Raw genomic sequence first — 27,771 nt, 5'->3', positions numbered from 1 at the left:
GGCAAAAAGAAAAGAGGGTTTTACTATAGAACCCTATGGGATTTTATTTTTAAAAATTTTCAAATGATTATAAATTGAAAACCGTTTGTGAAAGACACAATCTTTTTAATTGAAAATGTTCTAAATGATAAAGCCCATTAAATGAAATACAGGGTTAGTCCCCAGGGGTCACCCCCACCCCCTGCCATTTAAAAAAGTTCTATTATCTTGTAAGTGGTCAAGATCCCCACCCCTAAACCATATATATTTTGGTTTGTCATGCTAAGATGGTTTGAATGATATACAGGGTTAGTCCCCAGGGGTCATCCCGACCCCCTGCCATTTGAGAAAGTTCTAATATCTTGTAAATGGTCGAGATCCCCACCCCTAAACCATATATATTCTGGTTTGTCATGATAAAGCACATCAAATGAAATACAGGGTTAGTCCCCAGGGGTCACCCCACCCCATGCCATTTAAAAAAGTTCTAATATCTTGTAAGTGGTCAAGATCCCCACCCCTAAACCATATATATTCTGGTTTGTCATGTGAAGATGGTTTGAATGATATACAGGGTTAGTCCCCAGGGGTCATCCTGACCCCCTGCCATTTAAGAAAGTTCTAATATCTTGTAAATGGTCGAGATCCCCACCCCTAAACCATATATATTCTGGTTTGTCATGATAAAGCACATCAAATGAAATACAGGGTTAGTCCCCAGGGGTCACCCCCACCCCCTGCCATTTAAGAAAGTTCTAATATCTTGTAAGTGGTCAAGATCCCCACCCCTAAATCATATATATTCTGGTTTGTCATGATAAAGCACATCAAATGTAATACAGGGTTAGTCCCCAGGGGTCACCCCCACCCCATGCCATTTAAGAAAGTTCTAATATCTTGTAAGTGGTCAAGATCCCCACCCCTAAACCATATATATTCTGGTTTGTCATGCTAAGATGGTTTGAATGATATACAGGGTTAGTCCCCAGGGGTCATCCCGACCCCCTGCCATTTGAGAAAGTTCTAATATCTTGTAAATGGTCGAGATCCCCACCCCTAAACCATATATATTCTGGTTTGTCATGATAAAGCACATCAAATGAAATACAGGGTTAGTCCCCAGGGGTCACCCCCACCCCATGCCATTTAAAAAAGTTCTAATATCTTGTGAGTGGTCAAGATCCCCACCCCTAAACCATATATATTCTAGTTTGTCATGCGAAGATGGTTTGAATGATATATATGGGGTTAGTCCCCAGGGGTCATCCTGACCCCCTGCCATTTAAGAAATGTCTAATATCTTGTAAATGGTCGAGATCCCCACCCTAAACCATATATATTCTGGTTTGTCATGATAAAGCACATCAAATGAAATACAGGGTTAGTCCCCAGGGGTCACCCCCACCCCCTGCCATTTGAGAAAGTTCTAATATCTTGTAAATGGTCGAGATCCCCACCCCTAAACCATATATATTCTGGTTTGTCATGCCAAGATGATTTGAATGATATACAGGGTTAGTCCCCAGGCATCACTAATGCATAAAACTTTACTGGACCAAACCAATTTTCATTGGACCTTGCCCAATTTCAGGCGACCATGGGAATTACGAATTATGGGAGCTTCGTTTGGGAGACTTCGTAACAGCATCCTGTTACAATCATTTCTTGTTAGAATTTAAGTTACCCTATTGCCAATATGTGATAGAACGAATTTATTAGATTTAAGGTGTTCATATATGCAGTTGCATATTATAAACATTGACCCAATATTTAACTTAGTGGATTTCATGGTAGCATATGGTTGTCAGATGTTTGTTAGGTGGTGGGTTTCAATCCACGTAAGAGCAAAGATTGGTCAGCTCAAGAGTCAGAAACATTAGCACTATAACATCTTCCTGTAGACTTTTACATTTTGAGCTAGCATGTTAAATATCTTACTCAGCATGTCGTTCTAATACAAAGCAGGGTATCTTCATATTACATGAACATGTAATAGTTGCCGCTGGATATTAAGCAGCCCCCTATCATCAAATATGAACATTAAAGGTGAGTCATATCTGTGTGTCCTCGCTTTTTGTCTGAATTCCAACATAAAAATTTCTGGTAATTAAGATTGGTTGCCTTTGAATTAAAAATTCCCATCAGAAAGAGGAATTTACTTTTTAATACAGAACTAATTTGGTAACCAATATTTCAATATGACATTTAAACCTTGCATTTTTTCAAATTATGTAATTACTCAATTCAAATTTGTCCATTGTATATTGAATTAAATACAAAATTTTCATTTTAAATTAATATTTCACTGCACATATGTCAGAATTTTTAATTGAAAATGTGAATTAAAAAAGAAAATGACCATGCAATAAATTTTAACTTTATCAATGCAGACAAAGGACCATTTGGCCTTTAACCTTTGCATTACATTTATTATGAAATACAAATAATTATATTGACATTCAAAGAAGAACATTTACCAAAAGAAATTTGATAGAAAATAGGAGTAATATGATAACATCTTCTCCTCTGCAATTACTTTAATACAGGAACCAATTAGTGTTGTTCAAATGGTTCATGGTAGGGGTTGAGAATGTGAAAAAAAATCTTTTCTAATAAGATACCTTGCCTATTTGCACCAGTCTGAAAGATTCTAGAACTATCCTGTGATTATTGCTGTGACATTCTTCTGTCTGTCCAACAAATACTTTTGTTACACTTTCTCAGGTACTACTGAACAGAAGGATTTCATTTTCATTCCTGTCTGACTTCATGTTTGGCCAGCAGCTTGACCCAGGTGAGCACTTTTTGGATCTGTTCTACTTCCTAATTTCTTATACTTTGAAGACAAGTTTGGTATGCTAACTATGATGACACATGAAACTCCTTGTTTTTTTGTTGTTTTTTTTTTAACTTTTTCCTTTTTTGTTATGAGGCAAAATCAAGATAATTTATGTTAGTGAAAGATTCATGCTGTTCTCCAATGGTTGGTGCGTCAGGATTGATTGTCCAAGTATGTCAAGCAGTCAGTTTTCAACAAATAAAAAGAATCGAACAATTCTTCAAAATTTGGGTAAGTATAGCCCATTTGATGTCTATAGATCACTAAATAAAGATAAAAAATTAGATTTTTACCTTAAAAAATGTACTTTTATTCTTTAATAAGATCTTAAAGAGTTGTTATATAGGAAATCCTATAGATGTTTCTCCAAAGATAACATTCATCTCACCCTTCTCTTAACCCAAAGAAAAATTTCAGCTCAAAAATGACAAATAACACTGAAAACTAAAGCTAGGATAGTATGATATAATCCTTTTGTTGTACTTAAAAAGATTGTTTAAGTAAAGATAAACTAAAAGAATAACAAAATAGATTGCTAAATACTTGTCCATTTCTTAGCATTTCTTCTTGGATAAGGCCCTGAGTGCAATTAAATGTGGTATGAGAAAACAGGTTTTTTCAGGGATAACCAATAAAACGAGGAAACAAATGTTTTTTTTATTGAAATAAAAATTAATTTACAGATTTAAAAAAATGAGACATTATAGTACATATATACCTACAAAAAGGTCCAGGATGCTTATTGCATGCTAAAAATGCATCTTGTGGCAAAGTTCAAAATGTAAAATAGATAAAGGCATGAATATTGCATGCTGAAATAAACATCTCTGCACTAATAGATGTTAAAATCTAGCTGCATGTTTTAAACATGCTGATGTTCTTGCTTATAAAAGGCCAGTTGATATGATCCTGCGATGTACATTTACCCAATAATCGATCTAATATTTTGTTTTGATTTACAGCACAGCTCAACAAAAAAAAGGACAAAATAATATAACTTCAGTAGAGCAAGTCGGTCAAGAATGAGTAATGAACATCACTGAAAGAAAGAACTTGTAAGTAAATTCTAAACAAAATTGATTTTAATTATAATACATAATGTTTGTAAAAATATAAGGTGGTATTTCATCTTTTAATCCATTTGAACTTATTGCGTGGCTGTTCCTTCTCTCAAAAGCTTGTAATTTGTTAATGATATTGCACCACTACAGTCCTAAACCCTAAAAATGAATTTAGATCACTGAGACCTACATATGTCATAATTTGTACCTTGTGCATCAGAGATTAACAGACAGCAATATCCTGCTTAGTAGTATGTTGTTTGGCCGTAAAAGCTGTGTCAGAATGTGTGCATGAGTATGCAGCTAAGATATACAAATATGCTATAGTCAATGCTTTTCCACCCCTATAAAATTGTTGAATAATTAATTCTTATATTGTACTGCTACTATGCTGTTTGTGGGGTTTATTCAGAGGCGGATCCAGAACTTTTTGTAAGGGGGGGCCCACTGACTGACCTTAGGGGGGCCTGTTCCAGTCATGCTTCAGTGATTCCCAATATAATCAATCAAATTTTTCCCACAAAAGGGGGGGCCTGGGCAAATTAATATGCATATTCAGGACGAGAACATGTTAATGTTATATGAAATTTATCCCTGCTTTGTATTAGACCGACACACTGAGCAGGATTTTCAAAGTGCTAGTTCCCAAGGTAACAGTCCGCAGGAAGACATGTCACCTTACCCGGACACATTATTCTGATTCAAGCTAACCAGTCTTTGCTCTTACTCCTTAATGCTGCATGCTTAGCGTAGACCCAGCAAATACCAATTTTAAAGTCTTTGGTTTGACCCAGCCGGGTTTCGAACCAACGACCTCCTGCACTCAATCAGAACATGCTACCACGATACCACCGAGGTGGTCAATGAAAATCGAAGGACGATAACTGCATCCCTGGACCTTATGTCCAAAATTAATATTTTTCTGAACATTATAACTTACATTTAAAAACAAAAAACAAAAAAATCGCATTGTCCCCAATATAATTATGAGTTATACTTGGCACCATACAGGGTTGAAATGCACAACAAGCTTCATATTACTACCTGTTTTTATACGCCCTTTTATGGGACGTATTATGGTATACCGTTGTCCGTCCGCCTGTCTGTCTGTCCATCTGTCCGTCGTCAACATATTGGACAATAACTCAAAAATGCTTTAACCAATTTGCATGGAACTTTGGTGAATTGTTTATATCTATTGACGTGAGCTCCCTTTCGATTTTTATAAATTTTAGATTTTACATTTCCGAGTTACGGGTTGTTATTAAAAAGGGGGATTTTCCAGTTTTCAGACAATAACTCAAAAATGCTTTAAGCAGTTTTCATGAAACTTTGGTGAATTGTTTATATCTATTGACGTGAGCTCCCTTTCAATTGATATAAATTTTAGATATTACCTTAACTAAAAAATGATTTGAGCAGTTTTCATGAAATTTTGATGAATTATTTATATCTATTGATGTGAACTCCCTTTTGATTTATTTAAATTTAGATTTTACCTTTTCGAGTTTTGAGGTTGTATTCATCAAAAAAGGGGGATTGAGCAGTTTTCATGAAACTTTGGTGATTGGTTTATATCTATTAAAATAACCTCCCTTTAGTTTTTTATAAATTTTTGATATGACATTGAGGAGTTATGGAACATTATTCTATGAAAAAGCAACGGGCGTATCATGTGCACATGGCACAGCTCTTTATTAAGCCTTGTATCGATAAATTGTATATATACAAAAAAATGCATTCATTTTTCATATCTATAAATAACCTTGTGTAAATAAATCATCTATGATAACATATAGACAGATAAGAATGTCTTTATAAGGTAATGTCCAGAAGCTGTTACTACTATGTTAATTCTCTGGCTTAGCATCTGTGAAAAAAGTGGTATGTTTTTGAAAGAAGAGGTTAAGGTTTTTTTGTCCCAAGTGCAACACAGTGCTGGGTACATAGAAATACCTGAAGTCCGTCCGCCCATTGTTTATTTTAGCAATGTCTTGGATTATTTCCAAAATCAGCGCTGATCAATTATATTAACTGGAGTAATGCCCCTTGGAAATAAATGATATATGGAAAATTAAATTGTTAGTGACCTTAATTAAGGCTTCATATTTCTTGGAGGATTGAAAGGGGCATTAAGTGTTACCCTTGTATGTCTCAAAATTAGTTTCTGTTCTCTAACTTTACTTTGCCTCAACCAAATGTTATGAAACTTGTACGCAATGCTTATTACCACAAAACACAGATCAAGTTCAAATTTGGGTGGTGTCACATATACCCTTCTGGAGTTGGGTCCCTTTATAATGTTATATGAAATTAGTGGGGCATCATCTGTGTCCATGGGACACATTCTCCATTCATTATGTAAAATTTAAAAGATCTAAAAAAAAAAAACATTTGAAGTTATTGCCCTTGGACAGATAAAACATGTGCATCGTGGGGAACATGGGAAAGCTGTTCTTATTCATTTAACTCTTAGATCATGAATGCTTGATTTTGTGTGATTGCCTTTTTCTTGACTTATTTAAGTGTAGGTATTTTTTTAACCTTGACATGTCTTTAAAATGATCCCTTTTTGTCTTATGTTTTTTTTTAATATGAAGTCCTTTGCCTGATTTTCACAACTTTTTACCCATCTCTTTGGACAGGCACATAAACTGTCAAAAGCAGGTATATTAAACTTGTTTTAGTAGTACATAACATGTGAAAACAATAGAATTATCATAAAAATCACTTTGTCACTATTTTGATTTTGACAATATTTAACTTTTCATTATTCATGAGTTGAATTTTACTGGGAAGCTTAAGGAAGGGGCATTGTGACCTATTGACACATTCTTTTTAATTTCACTAACTTTAATTACATTATCATAATTAAAACAGAAAAATGCCCAATGAAGGTTGAAGATGTTAATGATAAAGGAGTAGAAAACACTTGGAAACAATAACAGTAATTGATTTTATCAAGGAAATTAATAACTTGTCAATGTTGGCATCAATTTGTCATTTCCAGATTGTCATTTCCAGATAGATCTGCTGAGAGAACCACTTGAGATTCTATCATAAACAGAATGTTAGTAACACCATTATTCATCATCAACATCACCAATAAAGAGAGCAAGTTTATTGTTAAGATGACACCCTCCATAGTTATTGTGCATCTGTCAGAATATCTGTATTCTTTCTTGCTTTGTAGAAGACTTGTATTTATTGTATGATCATCATAAATATTGGAAAATAATACAAACAGAGGTAAGATTATAGTCATATTATAGCCTGCTATGGAATCTTATTTTTCTTCTTTCTTTTTTTTTTGGGGTGGTGAGGGGGGATGAGTTTTTATATTCTTAATGGAATTTTAATTCAATTGCAAATAGCTCAGTACAATGTATTTCAAAACATTACTTGTTTGTAAATCAATCATTATTTAAAGGATATATTACACCTATTGATACTACCATGGAAGTAATATTTAAATTTTGTTCTTCCATGATACTACAAAAATATTTATTGAATTACAGGGAAACGTACATATTATTAAATAAGTATTTCCAACAATTTAAGAATCAATGATTTCTTGTATCTTACATGCATATAACTTGTAATCATATTCTTCAGTTAAGATAAAGGTACTCAAAAAAAGTAAACATCCTTTTCACATTCTTAATCAAAAATTGTCTCAACCTTGAGGCTTAAATTAAGATAGTGAAAAAAATTGCATTTGATATGATGCTGATAATTATAGATTGGTGTCTTATGTCCAGTGGCAAATAAAACATGCATGTCAGGAAGGAAATATATTTATGTGGTATGTACATTTATAATGTCACCATACCTGGACACTTAAAATACTGACTCCACAAGATGACAAGTCTTTACTCTTGCTCCATAATTAACAAAGAAGCAGCCAATATCAATTTTTAAGTCTTTGGTTTGACCCATTCAGAAGTCAAAGCCACTACCACTCAAGGCATGAAAGTACCACAAGACCATTGAGGCAGTTTGTATAAAATTAAACAGACTTAAAAAAAAATTCAAACCACCACATAATTTAGCAATTGTCAACTATGCAGTGCAAATTGCTTTCAGAATAAAACTTTCTGGGTAATTTACAAAAGTATGCACCTAAACGTGATTAGTCGTTAGCATTTACCTTCATTAGAACAGCTCAAACCAAATATTTAGAAATTCAAGAATGTATATGAGGAGCTATATTACCAAAAAGGGACCTAGGAAGAATAATGATTTCATAGGTTATTATTTTGTTGGGGTTCTAAATCTTGTGGATAATTTCTATCTATGTAATAAACGAAATTAAAACTCCAACGAAAATGTCTGCCACAAGTGATAAATCGACAAAAGGGTAAAAAGGTAGACAAAATACAATTCAACTCAAGAATTCATGCACTTTTTTGTCACCATTAGTTTTAACAATTTGAAAATCATTTAAATTGAAATTTTAATGTCAGACTGTACTGACATACAATTAAAACATGACACTATCAAAAAACTTTAACCTTTGTACGTTATTTAACATTGATACATAGTAGTTTAAAACGGGATGACTATTTAAGTATCTGTTATTTGATACTATTATGTATTATCAATGATATTTTGTAAACTTTCTGTCAATACTATGTACATGATAAAATACCATACAAACAAGGATATCTGTCAAGTTGATTAATCTAAAAAGGTTCAATCAATAAAAGAAAGTTAGTGGATGTTATCTATCAAATCTGTTTTTATTTTTAAATGTACAAATAAATTCTAAATTTCATTAGTAAGATTTCAAAAGAAATCGTAAAAAGCATATTTCTTTTTACACTGGATTTTGAAAATTCTTTCAAAATGATTGATGTTTTGAATACTACATGTAGGGAAATTTTAGTTTGTTATTAATATTATGCCATCTGCACCTTTACTTAAATGCAGAACAACTGGACATCATAAACACAGACTTGGAACCCAACATTCTACATCAACTATCTCATTTGGGGTCACAACTTCAAACAAGAAGGGAAATGTAACACTATCAAAATCAAAGTCCAGTAGCATCAGAAGTTTTCGAGCAAGGGAAAATGGCGAGACAGATGAATCACCTGTATTAAAGTAAGTAAAAGGTAAATAGATTATTGTTTAAGAAAACCTTGTGTTGTAGTAGTTATACTGTCAACAATAGTGTGATAAATTAGATTTAGTATTGTATTTTAAAAAAACTTAATCCTTTTAATTTTAGCATTAAAGTTAAAGAAGGTGAATAAAACTTCATAATTCACATTTATTGCCTTCTGAAAAAGTTTCAGGAGAGAATATAGTTCTTGCATTGCATGTTGGTCTCTTTGTCTTTCCTAAATAAATGCTTTCTCAACTGTTTATTTTACTTTTATTTCACATGAGTAATGATAGATAGGGGTTTTTAACTATGTCCATCTGTTACAATTTTTATACAGATAAATGCAGTTAAGTGCCATTTGGACCATAAATGTAAGTTTGAATTTGACAGATTTGATAGTTATATTTCCCAAAATTATCTAAACAAAATTATTTATCTTAGAATTGTGGATCATTATGAATTAATGCTTGACAAAATATTTTAACACTTCTGGTATTGTGTATATCTTTTGTCATTTTATGCTAAAACATACCTTAGAAAAACATGGATTTTGACAATTTACAAACCAGGTAGGCATCTAGTGTATCCTCTGCTCCTCTCAAACTAATGACTTTCCTGCATGAAAATAAAGCATGGTTTGATCAAATGTTTTGAAATTTGTACACAATGTAATGAAAAATGAAATATATGTAAAGTTTTGATGGATTTGACATTAAAATGTCAAGAGTTATTCCCCTTTATTATCTTAAATTTTGCTGCTTCTGTGAAACTCTTCTCTATCACTGATCAAATTGATGTTTAATATGAAGTCTAGACTAAGATCAATTGATTGCTTGGTGTTTTAGACCACTCTTAGCACGTGGCAGCTTGTTTTTTATTAGTGGAGGAAGTCAGAGAGTACCACCGACATTCAGTGGGAAAACTGACAAGTTGTTCATCAAACTTGAATCATACATTTCAACAAATGACAAAATATCCATAGGATTTGTTTGGACCATGGAAAGGTTAAATAATTTAATCAGTGAATTTGTTACTGAATTATTATCAGCTATTCCAAGGTGAAATGTAATTGTATGGGTTTGAAGGCACTTTTTCGCCAAAACCACCACCCATTCAATTCTAAGTTGATATTTTATGCATTATTGTCGCAATTTGTGTGAAAAGAGTTGTTTTTAACCTCCCGTCGATCTTTTTATATTAGGTAAGTGCCTTTTCAGCTTCTCCATACACTTAATTTTGGAATAGCCCTCAGTCAAATCTGTTACAACTCTATGGAATGGATGGTTCCATGTAAATATATCTCATCTGGTATGTTTTAGGATTTCTCTAAGTTATTTGTTATAGTTATCTCCCCATAGATAAATATAAAAAGTTTATGAATTGTTATATACTCAGATATTTGATAGATAATATTTAACTAAATGTTGCAAGAAAGTGTATGAATTAAACTAGCTAAATGTGAACATTAACATACAACAATTTTCTGTGGCAAATTATTATTGAATCATAAATTTCATATCTGAAATTGAAATGTTACATTAATGTCTTCAAATGGCTTTGCGTAAATGATAAATACACTTTTCTATTTTTTGAATACATCATTTATGTGTATGAAATATAAATTATGTAAAGTAAAATTTTATGGGGACATCTTTATCAGGAATTTGTTGACATTCACAGTTGAGTCTATGCCTCATTTAACTTAAGAAAAATAGACACTTATTAGAATAACAATGGAGTATAGCTTTTACATGTTGATGTAACCAAGATTATAAGACCATTAACTTATAGGGTGAATTTTAAAATGACAGGTAAGTCAGTATATTACACCTGTAATTAAAAGAAAAACTGCTTGTCTGTTTTAAGATCAGCATGTAAGTTTTATTCATAATTAAATTTCAATGTACAAAGTAGTACAAGTATTAAATGTATTTCTTATAATATTTTTATTCACTGAGTGAAAGGAAATTTGATTCAATCTTGGATAAATTTACGTTAAAACTGCTGCAGAAAATTTATATAATATCATGATAATAGGTAGATACTTAGACTAGTATTTCATACAAAGTGAATAAAATTTGTGTTTTCAATCCTAGATGTGAATCTAAACTTTTTTTTTCTAGTAACACCATCTTTGGTTTAGTTTTATGGATATCAGTTTAAATGTCATATCCTTGATTTTCATATGGAGGTTCACATGTATCAGAAAAAGGGAAATCGTTAATGAAAACATAGTAGAAATTTCACTATAGACAAAATATTTTGATTTGGTGAAAGAAATGTCCTTGTCCTTTGATTTATATACAAATACTGTTAATGTAACAGATAAGCTTGTTATTTTTTACATATATTTGTATTCTTCCAAGTGGTCCATAAGCTAGATAAATGACTTGGTTGCTACATAAGTTTATAAAATAAATTAATTCTGTATGCACCAAAACAGATAGTATTGTTTGATTCTTTTGTCGTACTGATAGACAAAATAATCTACAGTAATGTAATTCATATCTGTCAGGTTTAAGTTACTGGCAAGGTTATATATATATATATATAGATTCTACCATTGCATCGAGTGTGATACGATATTTATCCACTCAAGGCAATTAAATTTTCAACTTTAAAACGTGAGGCTTGCCGAATGTTTTAAATATTTTAAATTTAACTGTCGAGAGTGGATAAATATCTTATTGCACGAAATTTGGTGGTTGAATCTGTTTCTCTAATGATTTTAAGGCGATATACAGACAATCTTAATCCTTCTTTTCGAATAATCTGCAAAAAGATGTGTTCATCAGGCATGGTCGTTTTTGTCGCAGAAAGCTCGACATAGGGATAGTGATGCGGCGGTGGCGTTAACTAACTTCTTAAAAGCTTTATATTTTAGAAGCTGGAAGACCTGGATGCTTCATACTTTGTATATAGATGCCTTATGTTATGAAGTTTCCGTCAGTCATATGTCAATGGTCCTTAACCTCATTTTCATGGTTCAGTGACTACGTGAAAAAAAAGTTCAGATTTTTTGTAATGTTTATTTCTCTCTTATCATGAGTAATAGGATAACTATATTTAGTGTATGCGTGCCTTGCAAGGTCCTCATGCCTGTCAAGACAGTTTTTGTCATCTGTCCTTGACCTCATTTTCATGGTTCAGTGGTTTAAGTTAAGTTTTTGTGTTTTGGTCTGTTTTTCTAATACTATATGCAATAGGTCAACTATATTTGGTGTATGGAAATATTTTACGATGTGCATGTCAATCTGGCAGGTTTTATTTGACCTTGACCTCATTTTCACGGTTCATTGCTCAGTGTTAAGTTTAAGAAAAATGTCTACATTGATCAACTATCTGACTTTAATACATAGTTTATAATAATTTGCATGTAAGTTTGTACAAAATGGATCATTTTGAGATGAGAAAACGATTCCTTGATTATTGGATAAACATCTCACAAAATACATTACAATTTTCAAACTTTAAAATAAGTTAATTATTTTGTCCCTTATACATATAAAACTGTCAGGTCTAAAGTCAATCTTTTTAATATGAAACCTTCTAGAATTTTAAGAGCTGCTTAATCTTACAAAGTAAATTAACACCTATTCAAGTCTCTTTAGCATTCAATTGAAACTTCTTGAGATCAGGTGTCTCTGTAATCAGTTTATATATTCACTAGTATAAATTTACGATGACCCGTATATCACAAACAAGAATTTACAAAAAGAAGTCTTGATACCCAATATACATGCATATTACTGTTAAATATTCTTGTGTAGAAATTCAATTATAAGGTACCCTGAATTTACATCTCCAATTCATGTAAATGAATTAATTAAATTAACATCTGTTCCATGGACAGAATTCATTAGAAAAAACATAATTTTAGTTAAAAAACAGTATTAAGTTGGAGTAATGAATCATTGTGAAAAGGCAGAAAAAAGAGTTAATGTAAATAGATTTGATAAGAAAAGGAAATTGTTGGTCAAAAGGTCAAATGGTCCAGTATGAGTCTATTTCCTCAGTTGGTGTCTGTCTTTCTGTCAGTTATTGATCTGTAAAGTTGTATGCCCGACCAACAGTAGTAGAGGGACATTATGTTTCTATGTCTGTGCACCGGTCTGTCATGTTTCTGGTTAAAGTTTTGATTTAAAGTATTTTTGGTCATATCAATTTGAAACTTAGTACACATATTCAATATGAAGTGAACTCTTAAATATATATGCCAAATCAGAATTCGACCCAGATTTTATGGTTCACCTACTAGACAATAGGGGTTTTATCATTGTTGAAGTAGATACAGTTGCCCATAGATGTATAGTTTATACATCTATGGAATGCCTGTGATTGCTTACATTTACTTCATTTGAACTCTGGTGGATAGTTGTCTCATTGGTAATCATACCACATCTCCTTATTTTTATATGGAAATGTAAAAGGTTAAAGTTTTAGTTTGATGTAGTTTGGGGTCACATCAACTCAAAACCTTGCACATATGATTGATTGGTGTTTAACGCCACTTTCAACACTATTGTGCTATTTCTTGGCGATCAGTTTTTTATTGGTGGAGGAAGCCGGAGAGAACCACCAACTTTCAGTGGGAAAACTGACAATCATAGTCAATTTAGAGTCAAGTGCACCTGCCCCATGCAAAATTCGAACTCACAACCTCAGTGTTGACTGGCTAGTGGTACAGTAGTTGGACTACTTGGCCTACTCAGCCACTAAAAATAAGAAATGACAAATATTAAACAATTCAAACGAGAAAACTAATGGCCTGATTTATGTACAAAACAATGAACGAAAAACAAATATGATATACAGCAACAAATGACAACTATTGAATTACAGGCTCCTGACTCACATGTGGCTGGGTTAAACATCTTTGCTGGCGCCAAACCCTCCTCCTAACCTGGGACAGTGGTGTAACAGTACAACATCAGAACAAACTATAAAAATCCATTGAAAAGGGCTTCTTAAGTCATCAGATCGATACAAAGCACAAAAAAGCACCCAACAAAAACACAAAGATGTTCCTTGTGAAATGAACTGTTCATATATATATGCCAAATTATGATTTTATCCCAGTTTTCATTGTTCACTTAACACGGAAATATAATTGTTTTATAACATTATATTTCTTTGTCTCTGCTTATGTCATTTGTTTCCACAGAAAACAACAAATTTACATTCAGAGAAAAAAATCATGTTTGTAAATTAAATACAAGTCTATGATGGCATTAAAGTGAATAAATATTTAAGACTTGGCAAAAGTGAAAGGGATAGTTCAAAGTTTTAGTCCTGTTTTTTGTTGGTAGAGAAATTTGTATGAACAAAATATTTTTAAGCTTCCTGTAAAAACTGTTTACTGTAGTGCTCCTTTTACATAATAACTAATCCTCTTGATCTTGAGAATTGTGTTTTGAAAAAATAGATAAAATTAAGTCTCAAGGAAATCAGTTCAGGAATCTTTATTTTAAAAATTTTTTCTATACTGAAACCTTTTTACATAGACTAACGAAAAATTTAGTGATGAGATCACAGGACAAAGTCATTTGTACTTTTGAGATTTCTATTTTATTAAAATTATATGATTGTTTCACTTCAAATGTTCAAAATGGCATTTCATATTCACCTAGATGTACAGAATTTACATAAGCCAGCTGTTTTAATAAATAAAATGCCAATTTTGTTTTACAATTAGATTTATATATGAGTTTGATTGGATTTTCATGGCCTCATTTAGAAAAACGGGTGTTCCAAACCAAAATTGGAAAATGTTAATTTCATTTTGATTTCCTCTGATTTGAAAATAAAATGTCGTTATTTCTCTTTATAATCTGGTTGTATTTGTTTATATAAGTGTGTACTGTAAAGGTGAGTGTGCGTTGGATGAAATGATATTTGATATGAGGCTGACCATATATGAAAAAAATTGCTAGGATTGGTTATTTTGGAAGCATCATATAACAGCTGCATCTTACCCTTTTGACTATATATACTTCAACTAGCTAATAAGGCCACAGTGAGCTATTGTCATATCTGTATATGGTATCTTTTTTTCTTGTCAGAAATTGGTTGGCATCATTATCTGTAGAATACATGACAGGAATACTGTTTAAAAGGTTCACTTCATACATTCTTTATTTTATGTTGGCTAAATATTAAGGGTCTATAGGTCAACTCAACGATTTGTCCCCTGCGAGGCACGTTGCAAGGGGAAATAGAAATACTGGGCAGCTGTCTACTTCTGGGTGCATCCTTCCAGTCTTGTCAGCACTCTAAACTGTACAATTCTCAAATTATATCGGAGGTTTATATCAGCAATGTTTCGGACAAGTTTGAAAAAATCAGTGCTGATCAACTTTATAAAACAGATTTATGTCCCATGGACATATTAGTTAATATATGTAAAATTGCGTTTTAAGCTCTCTCGTGTACAAGTTTTGCCAGATTTTTAAAAACTGATATCAGAGGTTTATATCAGCAATGTATTAGTCATGTTCCAAAATTAGTGCGAATCAACTTTTTAGCGGCCAGGTGAGCTTTTCTCATTACTTGTCGGCCTTTGTCGTTAACTTTTATAAAAATCTTCTCCTCTGAAACTACTGGGCCAAATTTAACCAAACTTGGCCACAATCATTATTGGGGTATTTAGTTTAAAAAATAAGTCAGATGACCCCGCCTGCCAAACAAGATGGCTAACATTGCTATAAATAGACCATAGGGGTAAAATACAAGTTTTGTCTATTATTTCAAAAACTGTCAGGTGACTTCTTAAAGGAGTTATTGCCCTTAAATGATAAATTTTACCATTTTTTTCATTTTTGGCTTTTATTTTGAAAACTATAATAGATGGAGAGAAACTTTAAGTTGCAAAAATGATCAGCAAGACAAGATCTACGAATAAGTATGGCGTGGTTGAAATCGTCAGTCGACTCTTAATTTGAGTTATTGCCAATTTTTACCAATTCTTTGTGTTTTTGCCTTACATTTTAAAAATTATAATAGATAGATAGAAACTTAAATAAGCAAACATGATCAGCAAGACAAGATTTACATTTAAGACCATAAGGAGGAAATTTTCTGACGACTCCTTATTTGAGTTATTGCCCTTTAATGACGATTTTTACAATTTTTTTGCATTTTGCCTTATAAGATTAAAACTATAATAGATAAATAGAAACTTTAAATCACAAAAATGATCAGCAAGGCAAGATTCACAAACAAGTCAAATTTTGCCGATATAGTTAGTAGACTGTCACTGTTCATAGGAGTGATGGCCCTTAAATGAGGATTTTTTTACCCTCTTTTGTGTTTTGAGCAAAAACTAATGATTAGATAGAGAGAAAATAAGCAGACAAAATGTTCAGCAATACAAGATCAACAAAAAAGAAATTTTTGTCATAAACTCTATTCTTAAAATTGAGAATGGAAATGGGGAATGTGTCAAAGAGACAACAACTCGACCATAGAACAGACAACAGCAGAAGGTCACCAACAGGTCTTCAATGCAGCGAGAAATTCCCGCACCCGGAGGCGTCCTTCAGCTGGCCCCTAAACAAGTATATATACTAGTTCAGTGATAATGAATGCCATACTAAACTCCAAATTGTACACAAGAAACTAAAATAATAAATAATACAAGACTAACAAAGGCTAGAGGCTCCTGACTGGGGTTGTCTACAATGTTGGAGAGAGTCCATTGTTGATTATGCACATAGACCTAGGTGAGCGACAGGCTCTTTATTTAGAGCCTCTAGTTTAAAAAAGTTATTTATGCCTCTTGGAAATATTAATTTTATGAAAAATTGCATTGTAAGGGCTTACACCCTTAATTTCCATAATATATTTATGAAAAGTTTTATAGATAAGAAATTTGTTTTAATTAATGCCCTTAGACAGATAAAATAGGTTCAATGATGGGGCATTGGAACTCTATTCTCTTATTGGTTTTTAATTGTGAGTAAAAGCAGATCTGAACTGAATAATAATAAATGTAGGAATGTGAAATAAAACAATACTAAACTACAAGATGCAACATTACCAAAAAAAAAAGTCACTTTTTAGGGGACAACCATTTTATTTTCTGGGGAAAGGGGGGATGGGGAGTAGGATTTTTGAAAATGGATAACTTGGCCTGCTAAGAACTGAAAATAAATAACTTTGCAAAAGACGAATGAAAATAAATATTCTGCAACATAAAATGATGATAACAAATGTGTACAAATGTGAAAATAAGTTCTGGCCCAGAAAAGCCACATAAAAAACCCATAATTTAATAGAGATTTCATCCATCCCTTAAGTTAATATCCTTTATTTTCAAATAGATAAAACACTCCAGTTCAGGGCCTAGGTAAGGATCATATGTTGACCATTAAATGTCTTTTCTTATTTATTGTGTTGTTTCTTTGCTGTCTTTATCCTACATCTTATTCATACTGAACAAACTTAATTTTTCACACCTGTAAGGTAAAACTATCATAAAACGCTGGGAGATATTTGAAAACAAAGGAAAAGAATTTTTGAAAATATAATAAATCATATCCTGTAATATCTACAATGTTGTCTTTACATGTAGAAAGAAACATAAATCCTAAATATATGGTTCAGAATATTTTACTGTTCAGCTAATATAATTTATATTGCAAAGTTTATTATATTTTGTGCATGTAATTCCAGGTGTGCATGATGCAAAGGTGCCAAAAAATTAGGTGGCATCATAAATCTACACAAATTAATCTTTTAAACGCCCATCATCAAAGGGACATAGAATAGTACATTATAGTACTTTTATTCATCCTTTCATTCTCTCTGTGTTGCGCTCTGTTTCATTTTTGTCTTACCTGCGTCAAAAGTTTTCAGATGTGAGACATAGGGGTGCTTATTTGGTGGCAGTAGTGGCAATGTAAACTGAAGCTGAAGCCGACCTTCGGTGGTGGATATTTCTCGCTGTGTGGAAGACCCATTGGTGGCCTTGGGCTGTTTTCTGCTCTTTGATGGGGTGGTTTGTTGTCTCTTTGACACATTTCCTGTTTCCTTTCTTTATTATATTTGTATATACTTCAGTTTTTAAGAGGTAGAAGAGCTGGATAATCTTAATCTTTTATGATGATGCTTTGTGGTCTAAACAATCTGTCTGTTGTCCTTGACCTCATTTTCATGGTTTCAATGATTGCCAAAAAAAACAATAGCTTTTGTCTCACCTGCAATGAAAGTCAATCTATGTCTAGGTCATCAGTGAACTTTTCTTTTAAAATCTTCTCTATAACTGCTCAATGGAGTGAGCACAACGTTTGCCTGCTTCATCTATAGGATGTCAACTATGAAGTTTTAGGATTTTCGTCCAGGTTGATCAACTAACATGGCTGCCATGTCTGAAAATATAACGATTGGGTCAAACTACAGTTCTGGCTTATATCTCTAAAACTTTAGCAATTAGATAAAAACAGACCGGTGAAAATGGTCAGCACCACAAGTTCTATTTACCCTGAAAAATTTGTCAATTTGTTTTGGAGTTATTTCCCCTAAAATGTTGCTTTTCAACTCTTTTGGTATTTCCTTGTCATTGTTCCAAAACCTAAAGAAGCTAGGTTAAAAGTGTAAATTGCAAAAATTTTCAGCACAACAAAATGTATCTACCCTGAAAATTGCAGAAAAATCTGTCAATCTGTCTTAGAGTAATGTCCCCTGAAAAAAGTCCCAATTAGCAAACACGATTTTCCACCAGGTGAGTGATACAGGCACAGATGTGCCTCTTGTTGTGGGTTTCCAACTGCAATACAATACTTGATCGAAAGTGAGAGAGTTCTGCTCCAGAACAATTAGTTTGTGGGGTTGCCAATAGCAATACAATACTTGATGGAAAGTGAGATAGTTCTGCTCACAGAACAATTAGTTTGTGGGGTTGCCAATAGCAATACAATACTTGATGGAAAGTGAGAGAGTTCTGCTCACAGAACAATTAGTTTGTGGGGTTGCCAATAGCAATACAATACTTGATGGAAAGTGAGAGAGTTCTGCTCACAGAACAATTAGTTTGTGGGGTTGCCAATAGCAATACAATACTTGATGGAAAGTGAGAGAGTTCTGCTCACAGAACAATTAGTTTGTGGGGTTCCCAATAGCAATACAATACTTGATGGAAAGTGAGAGAGTTCTGCTCACAGAACAATTAGTTTGTGGGGTTGCCAATAGCAATACAATACTTGATGGAAAGTGAGAGAGTTCTGCTCACAGAACAATTAGTTTGTGGGGTTGCCAATAGCAATACAATACTTGATGGAAAGTTTTTTCTTCTCACAGTACACATAATTTGATCCAAATCATTTTCGTGGTTTCAAATGATAAAACAATTCTTGATAAAGTGAAAGCTCTGCTCACTGTACATATAATTTGATCCAAATCATTTTTTGAGTTTCAAATAGTAAAACAATTCTTGATAAAGTGAGAGCTCTGCTCACTGTACGCTTAATTTGATCCAAAGTATTTTAGGGGTTTCAAATAGCAAAATTATGTTGATGGAAAGTGAGAGGTCTGCTCACTGTTCACTTAGATTTAAATCTAGAATCTTTCCTCAAGAGGTACTAAAGTTATCTTTTTGTTAAATATTCAATCCAAATGTGTCCAACAAACAATATTTCAATTCATTAAATGTCTTTCAACTCTCATCGTTTGAAAATTACCTGATTTACTACTAATAAAAGATGCACTTACTTATAAAAGAAATGAATTTAAATCGTCAAATCTGTAAACTTAATATGTATTTTGTGATGGCTTAATACTTTTCTTACCTAGTTAAACTCATTGATAGGGTTATTTGACTTGAGATCTAAATTCGGTTTTATTTTCTTTAATGCTTATAATTCTCAGCATGTTACGCGGATAGATTTTGGATAAAAAGTTTTTAAACTGTAAATGAAATATCTTTTAAATTATTTTGGTGAATATTTAAACAATTTAAAAACTAAATTTGTCAAACATATTTTAACCATCATCCATTGTATATTAACACTCAGTTCAGCATTGATTTTTTCATCTGTGGAATTAACAAATTTTTATTTCTCTCCTGTAAGAAGGTAAACGGAGAAAGGTTAAACTAAATCAAATATCTTCATCAAGGTAGGGTGATTTTATTTTATTGGTAGTTGTTGGTTTAATACAAATATTTTCAAATTTAAGATTAAATATTGTTGTTGATTGCATATACAAATTAGTAATTTAATGTTCATAAAATTCTCTTTGGTTTTATTCCAAGACAAGAATTACAGCCTTTAAATGATGTAAAAAGTCAAATTTCATTATTTAGAAATTTTAAAATTAAAAAAAAAAATAATAATACAAATACCATTAAAAAGAAATATTGAGAATACATTATTAAGGCAATAACCCAACACCACAAAGAAAATGACTGAAGACATTGATGGGTGAACATGTGGTCTTCAAGAATAAAATTTTCTTTGAAGAATTTTCATGGAGCTACATATCTGGAAATGCAAATTTAACTTGAACTGTAAGTTTTCTAGACAGAGCAAATGCCAGTAAAATTCATATTTGTAAAATAATTCAGTAAATATTTACTGAATTTATAAACAAAATTACTATAAATATTGGAATTATTTAAAGATTCCATACCATACTTCTCAGAAATAAGATATGTGTACAAATTTATTAACACTTCTTGGGAATTAATATATCAACAAACTTAGGAAATAGCTCATGATTGGTTTATTTCAGTAGAATAGCTACGTGAGCATCTAATTTATTTTTTTTAAATGATTTGCCTTTAATTGCTCTCCTTTCCCAGTATTATCTATGTAGCAGTATATCAGTCAAATTTGGAAGTGGCTGATGACAGAAATATATAGTGGTTACATCCCTGGAAAATAAAGAGTTATAATGTTTCTGTTAGTTTCTTTATAAGGTATATGGAAACTAATAAGAAGGTTTTGGTATATATGAGTTTGATGAGCCAGCTGTAGCTGAGGCTAAATATTTGTAGTCGTGATATCACTAGAAAGTTTTTTTTTATTAATATGAAACACTCATTTATGGATTCAAATCTGACTTGTAGGATTTGAGCCAAATTAACAGTATGTATTGAAAGAGAACCTAAAACTTCTCTTTAATGAAATTTGTTGATTCCTTGATTCAATGGACGTTGTTAACCTATTCTTGTCTTCATCTCTTCCACATGTGGAGCAGCATCTGCTTGTGACACTTCTGGAGCACCTGAGATCACTCCCAGTTTTTGGTGAGGTTTGTGTTTCTCAGTCTCTAGTTTTCTATGTTGTCTTTTGTGTACTATTGTTTGTCTTTTTCTTTTTTAGCCATGGCTTTGTCAGTTTATTTTCGACTTATGAGTTTCAATGTCCCTATAATATCTTTCGCCTCTATTTTTAACTTGGTGACAGATTACTAGTTCACTCATTTGATCATAATAATAATAATTGTGAATCATTAAGTAAAATACTTGTGTTTGATCCACCTACTTTGAATAGTTTTGTAAAATAACATTAGGATTTAGTGTTATCAACCATACTATAAAAGAAATGAAATCCTCTTATATTTATATATTGTTTTCACGACTTAGTCTGATTTAAACCAGCCTATTTCTTGACTTGCAGTTAATAGGAACAGACCACTTTGAGAAAAGGGGTCTGGTTTAAAACTGAAAGCTGTACAAACATTTTGTTGTCTTTACTGATATTTGAGAAATTAAGTCAATATTTTTAAATTAATTTTGTGCTTAATATTGTATCTAAATAAGTCATATTTTGAACAGTTAGGAAAATTCATAATGAAATTTCATAGGTCTATTGTGAATGTTGTATTACAGTCAAATGCATCATATTTTCTTGGATTTGAAAAAGAAATTTCTTAAAATCGCTGTTTTGTCCAAATGTTAGTGGTTCTCTTCAGACACACCTTCTTCCTTAAACAGTAAAAACCGGCCACCATGGAATAGCTTAGAGTGCTGAAAGTTGAGTTAAACACCAATCATTCAATCAAATCATTTTGTCACCAGCTGATTGTTTATTTAGATTCAAATCTATCCGTATTTACACCAAGATGTCCGTAAATGAAATTGGATGCCCTGCATTTATCATGCTTTTCAATAACATATGGTCAAATCGCTGAAAAACCCCCTTCTAAATTATTGAACTAATCTAAACTATCAATCTGCATTGACAATAATATCTTGGTGTAAATTAGTTACACCCATTCAGGCTAACACCCTCAAGGTGTATCTAATACATACATGTCTACAATCCAAGATGTTTTAATGATGGAATTGAGAGTCTACGCTATTTTCAAACTGTTTCATATCACATAATACTACCATCCTTCATGTAACTTTTCTCTTAAATCCATAGCAGGAAATTTAAATCAGTAAGCAGTCAATAGAATTTTATTAATGACAGCTTTAAAATGTTCTTCCAGACATAATCTTGTATTAAGTATCTATAAAAATCTTAATCCATGAAGATGCATTTTTTCTAATGGAAAGACCAGATATTTAGTGTTACAGCATCATACTTTAGTTATAACATCAAGCTAGTGCTACTCATGGATATTGAAAATGTTGATAAAAAAAAATAGATATGGGGTATACCTCAATGAGACATCAACTCACCAACACAAAAACTAAAAGACATCTTGATCAGTAGATAAGTGTCTAACAATATGTTTAAACTTTAAATTGCCCCAGTCTTAGAAATTAATTAGATATTATCAGAGATCTGCTATCAGGACCAAATTTCTTAAATGACGATTTTTTATTAGATATATAGATAACTATTATGACAATGTTCCATGAATTTGGACAGGCACATTAACATCTGACATGATGAGAAGTCACTTTATAGGGGTAATATGGTCCATGAATAAAGATTTTTACCACTTTTGGTGTTTTTGAATTTAAAGTGAACAACATATGGCAGACATGAGCAATACAAGATCTCCTACAAGTTCTACAATAATTTCAATATGACTGAAATCATTGTTTGCCTCCTTGTAAGAGTTATTGCCCTTAAATATTGATTATTTTTCCCCCCAATATTTAGTGTTTTGCCTATATCTTGCCTTGAAAACTAATAAAATTATCTAAAAGATATACAATATGCTCAAGGTCAAGAAATGTAATTGTGAAGTGGATTTGTAAATATTAGTATTGTCAAATGTTAGTCGGTTAACGGAAGGACCAAATATAGAATACCAAAAATGCTAACCAGTAAACGAGACCTTTTTCAATTTTAATAGATTTGATAAAAATGTGTATTGAAATCATTAATTAATTTTTGAAATGATAGTCTAGCTCATTAATTTGACAGATCAATTGTCCAGTATATTGATTACTATTGTTAAACCTTGAAAAAACTCCAATTTTACAAAATTAATTAACACGAAGACGACTTGTCCATCGGCTCAAGTAAACATAATTACATGTATTTTGAACAGTTGTAGCCTGATTAAATTTATGATCTACGTCATTATTTTACTTTGATTTAATATTGCGTAGACCTATATAAAAATGTGAATGGAATTAATGTATAATACTGTGTGGTACGAGTAACATGTTAATCATCTCAAAACACTCCACAGAATTTTCTTGGACACCAGAGAAAATGAAACAATGAATCACCAATTAAAGACATTGTCAATTCGCCAAGATTAAGACGCTTTTCATCTTCTTAATCTGAAGTTATTATACCCCCGCTTTAAAAAAGTAATGTATACTGTTTTACCTCTGTCTGTCCGTCAGTCCGTCCCATGAATATTTTTCGTCGCATCTTTCTCAGGAACTACATTACAAGGATTTCTGAAATTTGGTTTCAGGGTTTATATAAGTCAGTTATACTGTGTGATGCGTTTTCAGATTCATCACTCAACAACTTCCTGTTAACCGTCAAGTATTTGGGAGGGGATATCATCAGTGAGCAGTAGCTCGCAGTTTCACTTGTTACAAATTGGTAGTATTGGGTTATTAGAAATAAAACTTCACCAGGACTGCTCAATTCCAAGCCTTATAATGTCCAAGTATAAATTTCAACTCATCTTATTATAAAACTGTGCATTTGTAGAGTACTGAAGACCTTTAAAACACGAATTTGCCTACCGGTTGACCAGATGATCAGTCGAAAGATTGTCCGAGTAACTGGTTAGTCAAAACTGTTCAATTTGACAACACTAGTAAATATGTATATATTAGAATAGTAAAATAGTCAACATTTACAATGGAACATGTGATTGCTATGATATAGCTGATATCAATTTTCCAGAATTAAAAATTATTCCAGACTCAAATAGTTCCTTGTTTCAAACATTTTTTTTTTAAAAGTTATATTATGCCACAGAATGTCCGTCGGCACTGAAAGAATGACATTGTTTTCCTTCAGAACCCACTCTAAAAGCTGCATATTTAAAATGATAATTTGTTTTTGGGAACAAATTTCAATTATTAAAAGAAGTTAAAATAAATGTGTGTATAATATTATGACATGCTTCAAGAATGTACTAGTTCTCAGTGAAACACCTTTTCATTGTAAAATAGCAGTTATTTACATAAATACCAATTTATTGTGTTATAAAAAAATACAAGGAAATAGTTACTGAACTGTATTACATCATGATCGCTTATTAAAGATCAAAATGTGAGACAATCAATGGTTAAAATAAAAGGCACAGATGGAAAGAAAATTTTTATGAGGGTTTATGAGTGAGCAAAGGTCTTTTATTAAAGTTAATCTTAAAGGAATGAATATCCTGTTTTTTCTCACCTGGTAAAAAGGCCAGTAATAGCTACTGTTATCAATACATAAAATGATAGCAACTGTCTCAAAATCTTTTTAAATCCTCCCAATATTGACTAAAATTTGGGAGATTTCTACAATAAGACTTTCAGACCAGACACTTAGCTACAAATTAGAGAATAATAAGATTAATATTCACCTATTGTCATTGATTTTACTTTTTATAACACCACCCCTAATGATATACCGGTATATTGCTGGTTTATGTCTTTGTTGGTTGGATGGTCCCCCTCATTAAAGTCTTGTCACATCTATCTTGAGAATTACAACCAGAGCTTTCCGGTATTTGTTATGAATCTTTCATGTGATCATGATATACCCTGTGATGCATTTTCAGATTTATCACTCATCTAGGCTCTAGCAACTTCCTGTTTACCACATACTTATACATATAAAATGTTCATGTCTTTTTATTGGGAGCTACAAATCAGGGCTTTCTAAAATTTGAAGTCAAATATCATGTGAGCATGCTATACCTGCAGTGATGTGCTTTCGCCTGCATGGCATTATGCTCCGTTAGCCACTAGTTCGATGTCCCAGACTAGTAAAATTTTATTCAGACTAGTAAGTATTTGCAAAATTTTGTTTAGACAAATAAGAACAATGCTGGAATATTGGTCTTTGGACTAGTAGTTGGAAAAAATGTTGGTGCAGACTGTCGTTAGGGCATGGCTTTTCGACTCCCTGTTTACCAAAAACTTAAAGCAGGGCATATCATTATTGAGCAATTCCAAGTACTTGTTTGTTTTTTTATTGAGTCTCTAAAAAAAGCAAATTGATGAACTTAAAGGTTTCAAAATAAAACTAGAAGTTTCATATATATAATTGGAAGATCATAAAGATTTTGTATACTTATTCTAAGGTTTAACATGGAGCAAAGATTCATATTTTTTGTCAGTTGAATTCCTTGTCCTCTTTTTTTTATTCATGTTTGTCTATAGTGAAACATTTTGTGTAAAATTATTGTAAAGCATAATAACACTTTGAAAAAAGTCACAAAAGGTCTTTTTAGCAAATTATAAGATCTAGAATATTTGGTTTCAAAATCAGTTTCAGTTGACAGCTTAACAAAGGAGAATTCATAAATCATGTTAAGGTAGCTTCCAAAAATTCTTTTTAAAACGTTTTGTATTTATGCCATAAAGTGATGATTTTTAGACTGTAACAACTTAGATAACAAGGATATTACCACTTTCAAACATATAGTAATTTTGCCCTCAAATTTCAGAAATTATTCCCCTTGAAAAATTAAGGGGAAAAAAAATCATTATTGTTACCTTATCCTCCAATGAAGCCTCACAGTAATAATCCTCCAATGAAGCCTCACAGTAATAATCCTCCAATGAAGCCTCACAGTAATAATCCTCCTCGTAATCCTCATAGTATACCAACAATGTCCAGATGTAATGCATGGTATTACCTCATCATAATTATTTATGTAAATATTACATTAAAAGACAGTACTGTTGTGATTACTTTACCTCTGTGTAGATGGCTAATATAACCTAGAGACTTAAGAAGCTCTCGAAAAAAGAACAACACTCAATGTTTATTACTATACACAATTTTTTAGATAGTACAGAAACTAAGTTATTATTTCTTCTTTATTTTAGATTGAAAGGTAGGATTGTTTATATTATTTTGTTCAAAAGTGAATAGTTTGAGCTGTGTCTGATAGAAATCGACCTTATGCAAGTGCCCATATACATGTACTTGTATAAGACTTGATTGATTTTAGAACATTCAAATACGAAATAAAAGATGAATTTTGGTCTGTTTTCTTACATCAACTCAATTTTTTAAACAGTCACAGACTTTGCATAGAGATTTTTTAACCCAAAATAAGTTAACTGAAGAATTGCTATTCATTTGCATAAGGTCTATTTCTATCCGATGCAGCTCATATATCAATAACAGTCCATTATTTACCTCTCTTATCTTTATTTAATTTCTGGTTAATTTTTTACTATTTTAAATTCTGTTTATATATGCTTTATTACAATGTTATATTGGTTGAGAGATGATTAGTATAAAATTCTATTATTTATATAGGAGATTTAGTGATTTGAATGTTTTACTTTAGAATTTTAGATCATGTACACAAATTATAAGACAGTTAATTGTCCCTATTAATCAGGTTGATATCAGGGGGAAAAAAATAATCATTGCTATCGGCAATGTGATATACATCAAGTATGGGTTACCTGGAATAATTTTGACAAGTGAAATATATATTTACAAGAATTTACATATTTAACATAGGTTAACAAGCCATTGTTCAGGTAAATCTACTTTCTTAAAAATTTTGATGTTATTATAAAGTTATTTTTTATTGTATATTTTTAATAAAACAATAACTCTATTTCGGTAAACCACATGAATGATAAACCCGGGACTCCAACCATTATGACAAAACCACACTTTATTGTGACAGTAATTTAATTTCAGTTAAATCTTGCTTCAAAAAGTAGAATTTACTGAAGAAACTCAATTTGTAACACCCCATTCTTTTAACTTTCTGTAACTATTTCGACCAACTTAAAATTTAATTGTTATAAAGAAGTGAATTTTAGGGAAATGAAATATGCTTGAAACTCTCAGGACCATGGGTCTCTGTGCATATAATCTTATTTAATATTCTGTCAATATACAGCAATGTAAATGTTGAAAATAAGAAAACAGTCAATTGTTGATAAATTTCAATTTAGCAGATAGCATTCCAAGATTTTTCGACTGTTGTTTTTAGAATTAATTGCTTTCATTCATTTTCAGGCTACTGGAAAATTGAAGAAATTCTCAAACCCTTCTTTTTTCAACAGGAATACAGATTTTCACCAAAATTAATTGGTGAAATGGTCCTATCTTAGATTTGAATCATACACAAAATTCATATTTACTACATTCATAGAAAATAAATTGTATACATCATTATTACACTTATTATTAGACTTGGTTCTCCACCTAAACAACCTTAAT

General features: G+C 31.7%; 1 protein-coding gene across 5 annotated transcripts in view; it reads left to right on the top strand.

Annotated features, from left to right (window-relative positions):
* Positions 1-3,791: 3,791 nt before the first annotated feature.
* The window catches only part of LOC127739394 (bifunctional arginine demethylase and lysyl-hydroxylase psr-1-like), a 42,002-nt gene continuing 18,022 nt past the window's right edge, over positions 3,792-27,771 (top strand). Inside the window, exons 1-3 of one of the 5 annotated variants that reach the window (XM_052251162.1) lie at positions 3,792-3,873; positions 6,904-7,128; positions 8,812-8,999. Coding sequence is in view for 1 of the 5 variants with exons in the window: in XM_052251133.1 (XP_052107093.1) it covers positions 8,783-8,988 (206 nt within the window). In the remaining 4 variants the exon portion in view is untranslated. Of the gene's footprint in view, positions 3,874-6,903; positions 7,129-8,527; positions 8,592-8,624; positions 9,000-10,663; positions 10,804-27,771 lie in introns of those variants that run through there. The other 4 variants (XM_052251142.1, XM_052251153.1, XM_052251133.1 and 1 more) reach the window with 4 other exon arrangements.

The sequence above is a fragment of the Mytilus californianus genome, unplaced genomic scaffold (assembly GCF_021869535.1).
Source record: "Mytilus californianus isolate M0D057914Y unplaced genomic scaffold, xbMytCali1.0.p SCAF_1, whole genome shotgun sequence".
In the NCBI taxonomy this organism is placed as follows: Eukaryota; Metazoa; Mollusca; class Bivalvia; order Mytilida; family Mytilidae; genus Mytilus; species Mytilus californianus.
Note: the sequence above shows the minus strand (reverse complement) of the source record. Positions and strands in the feature narration are given on the sequence as shown.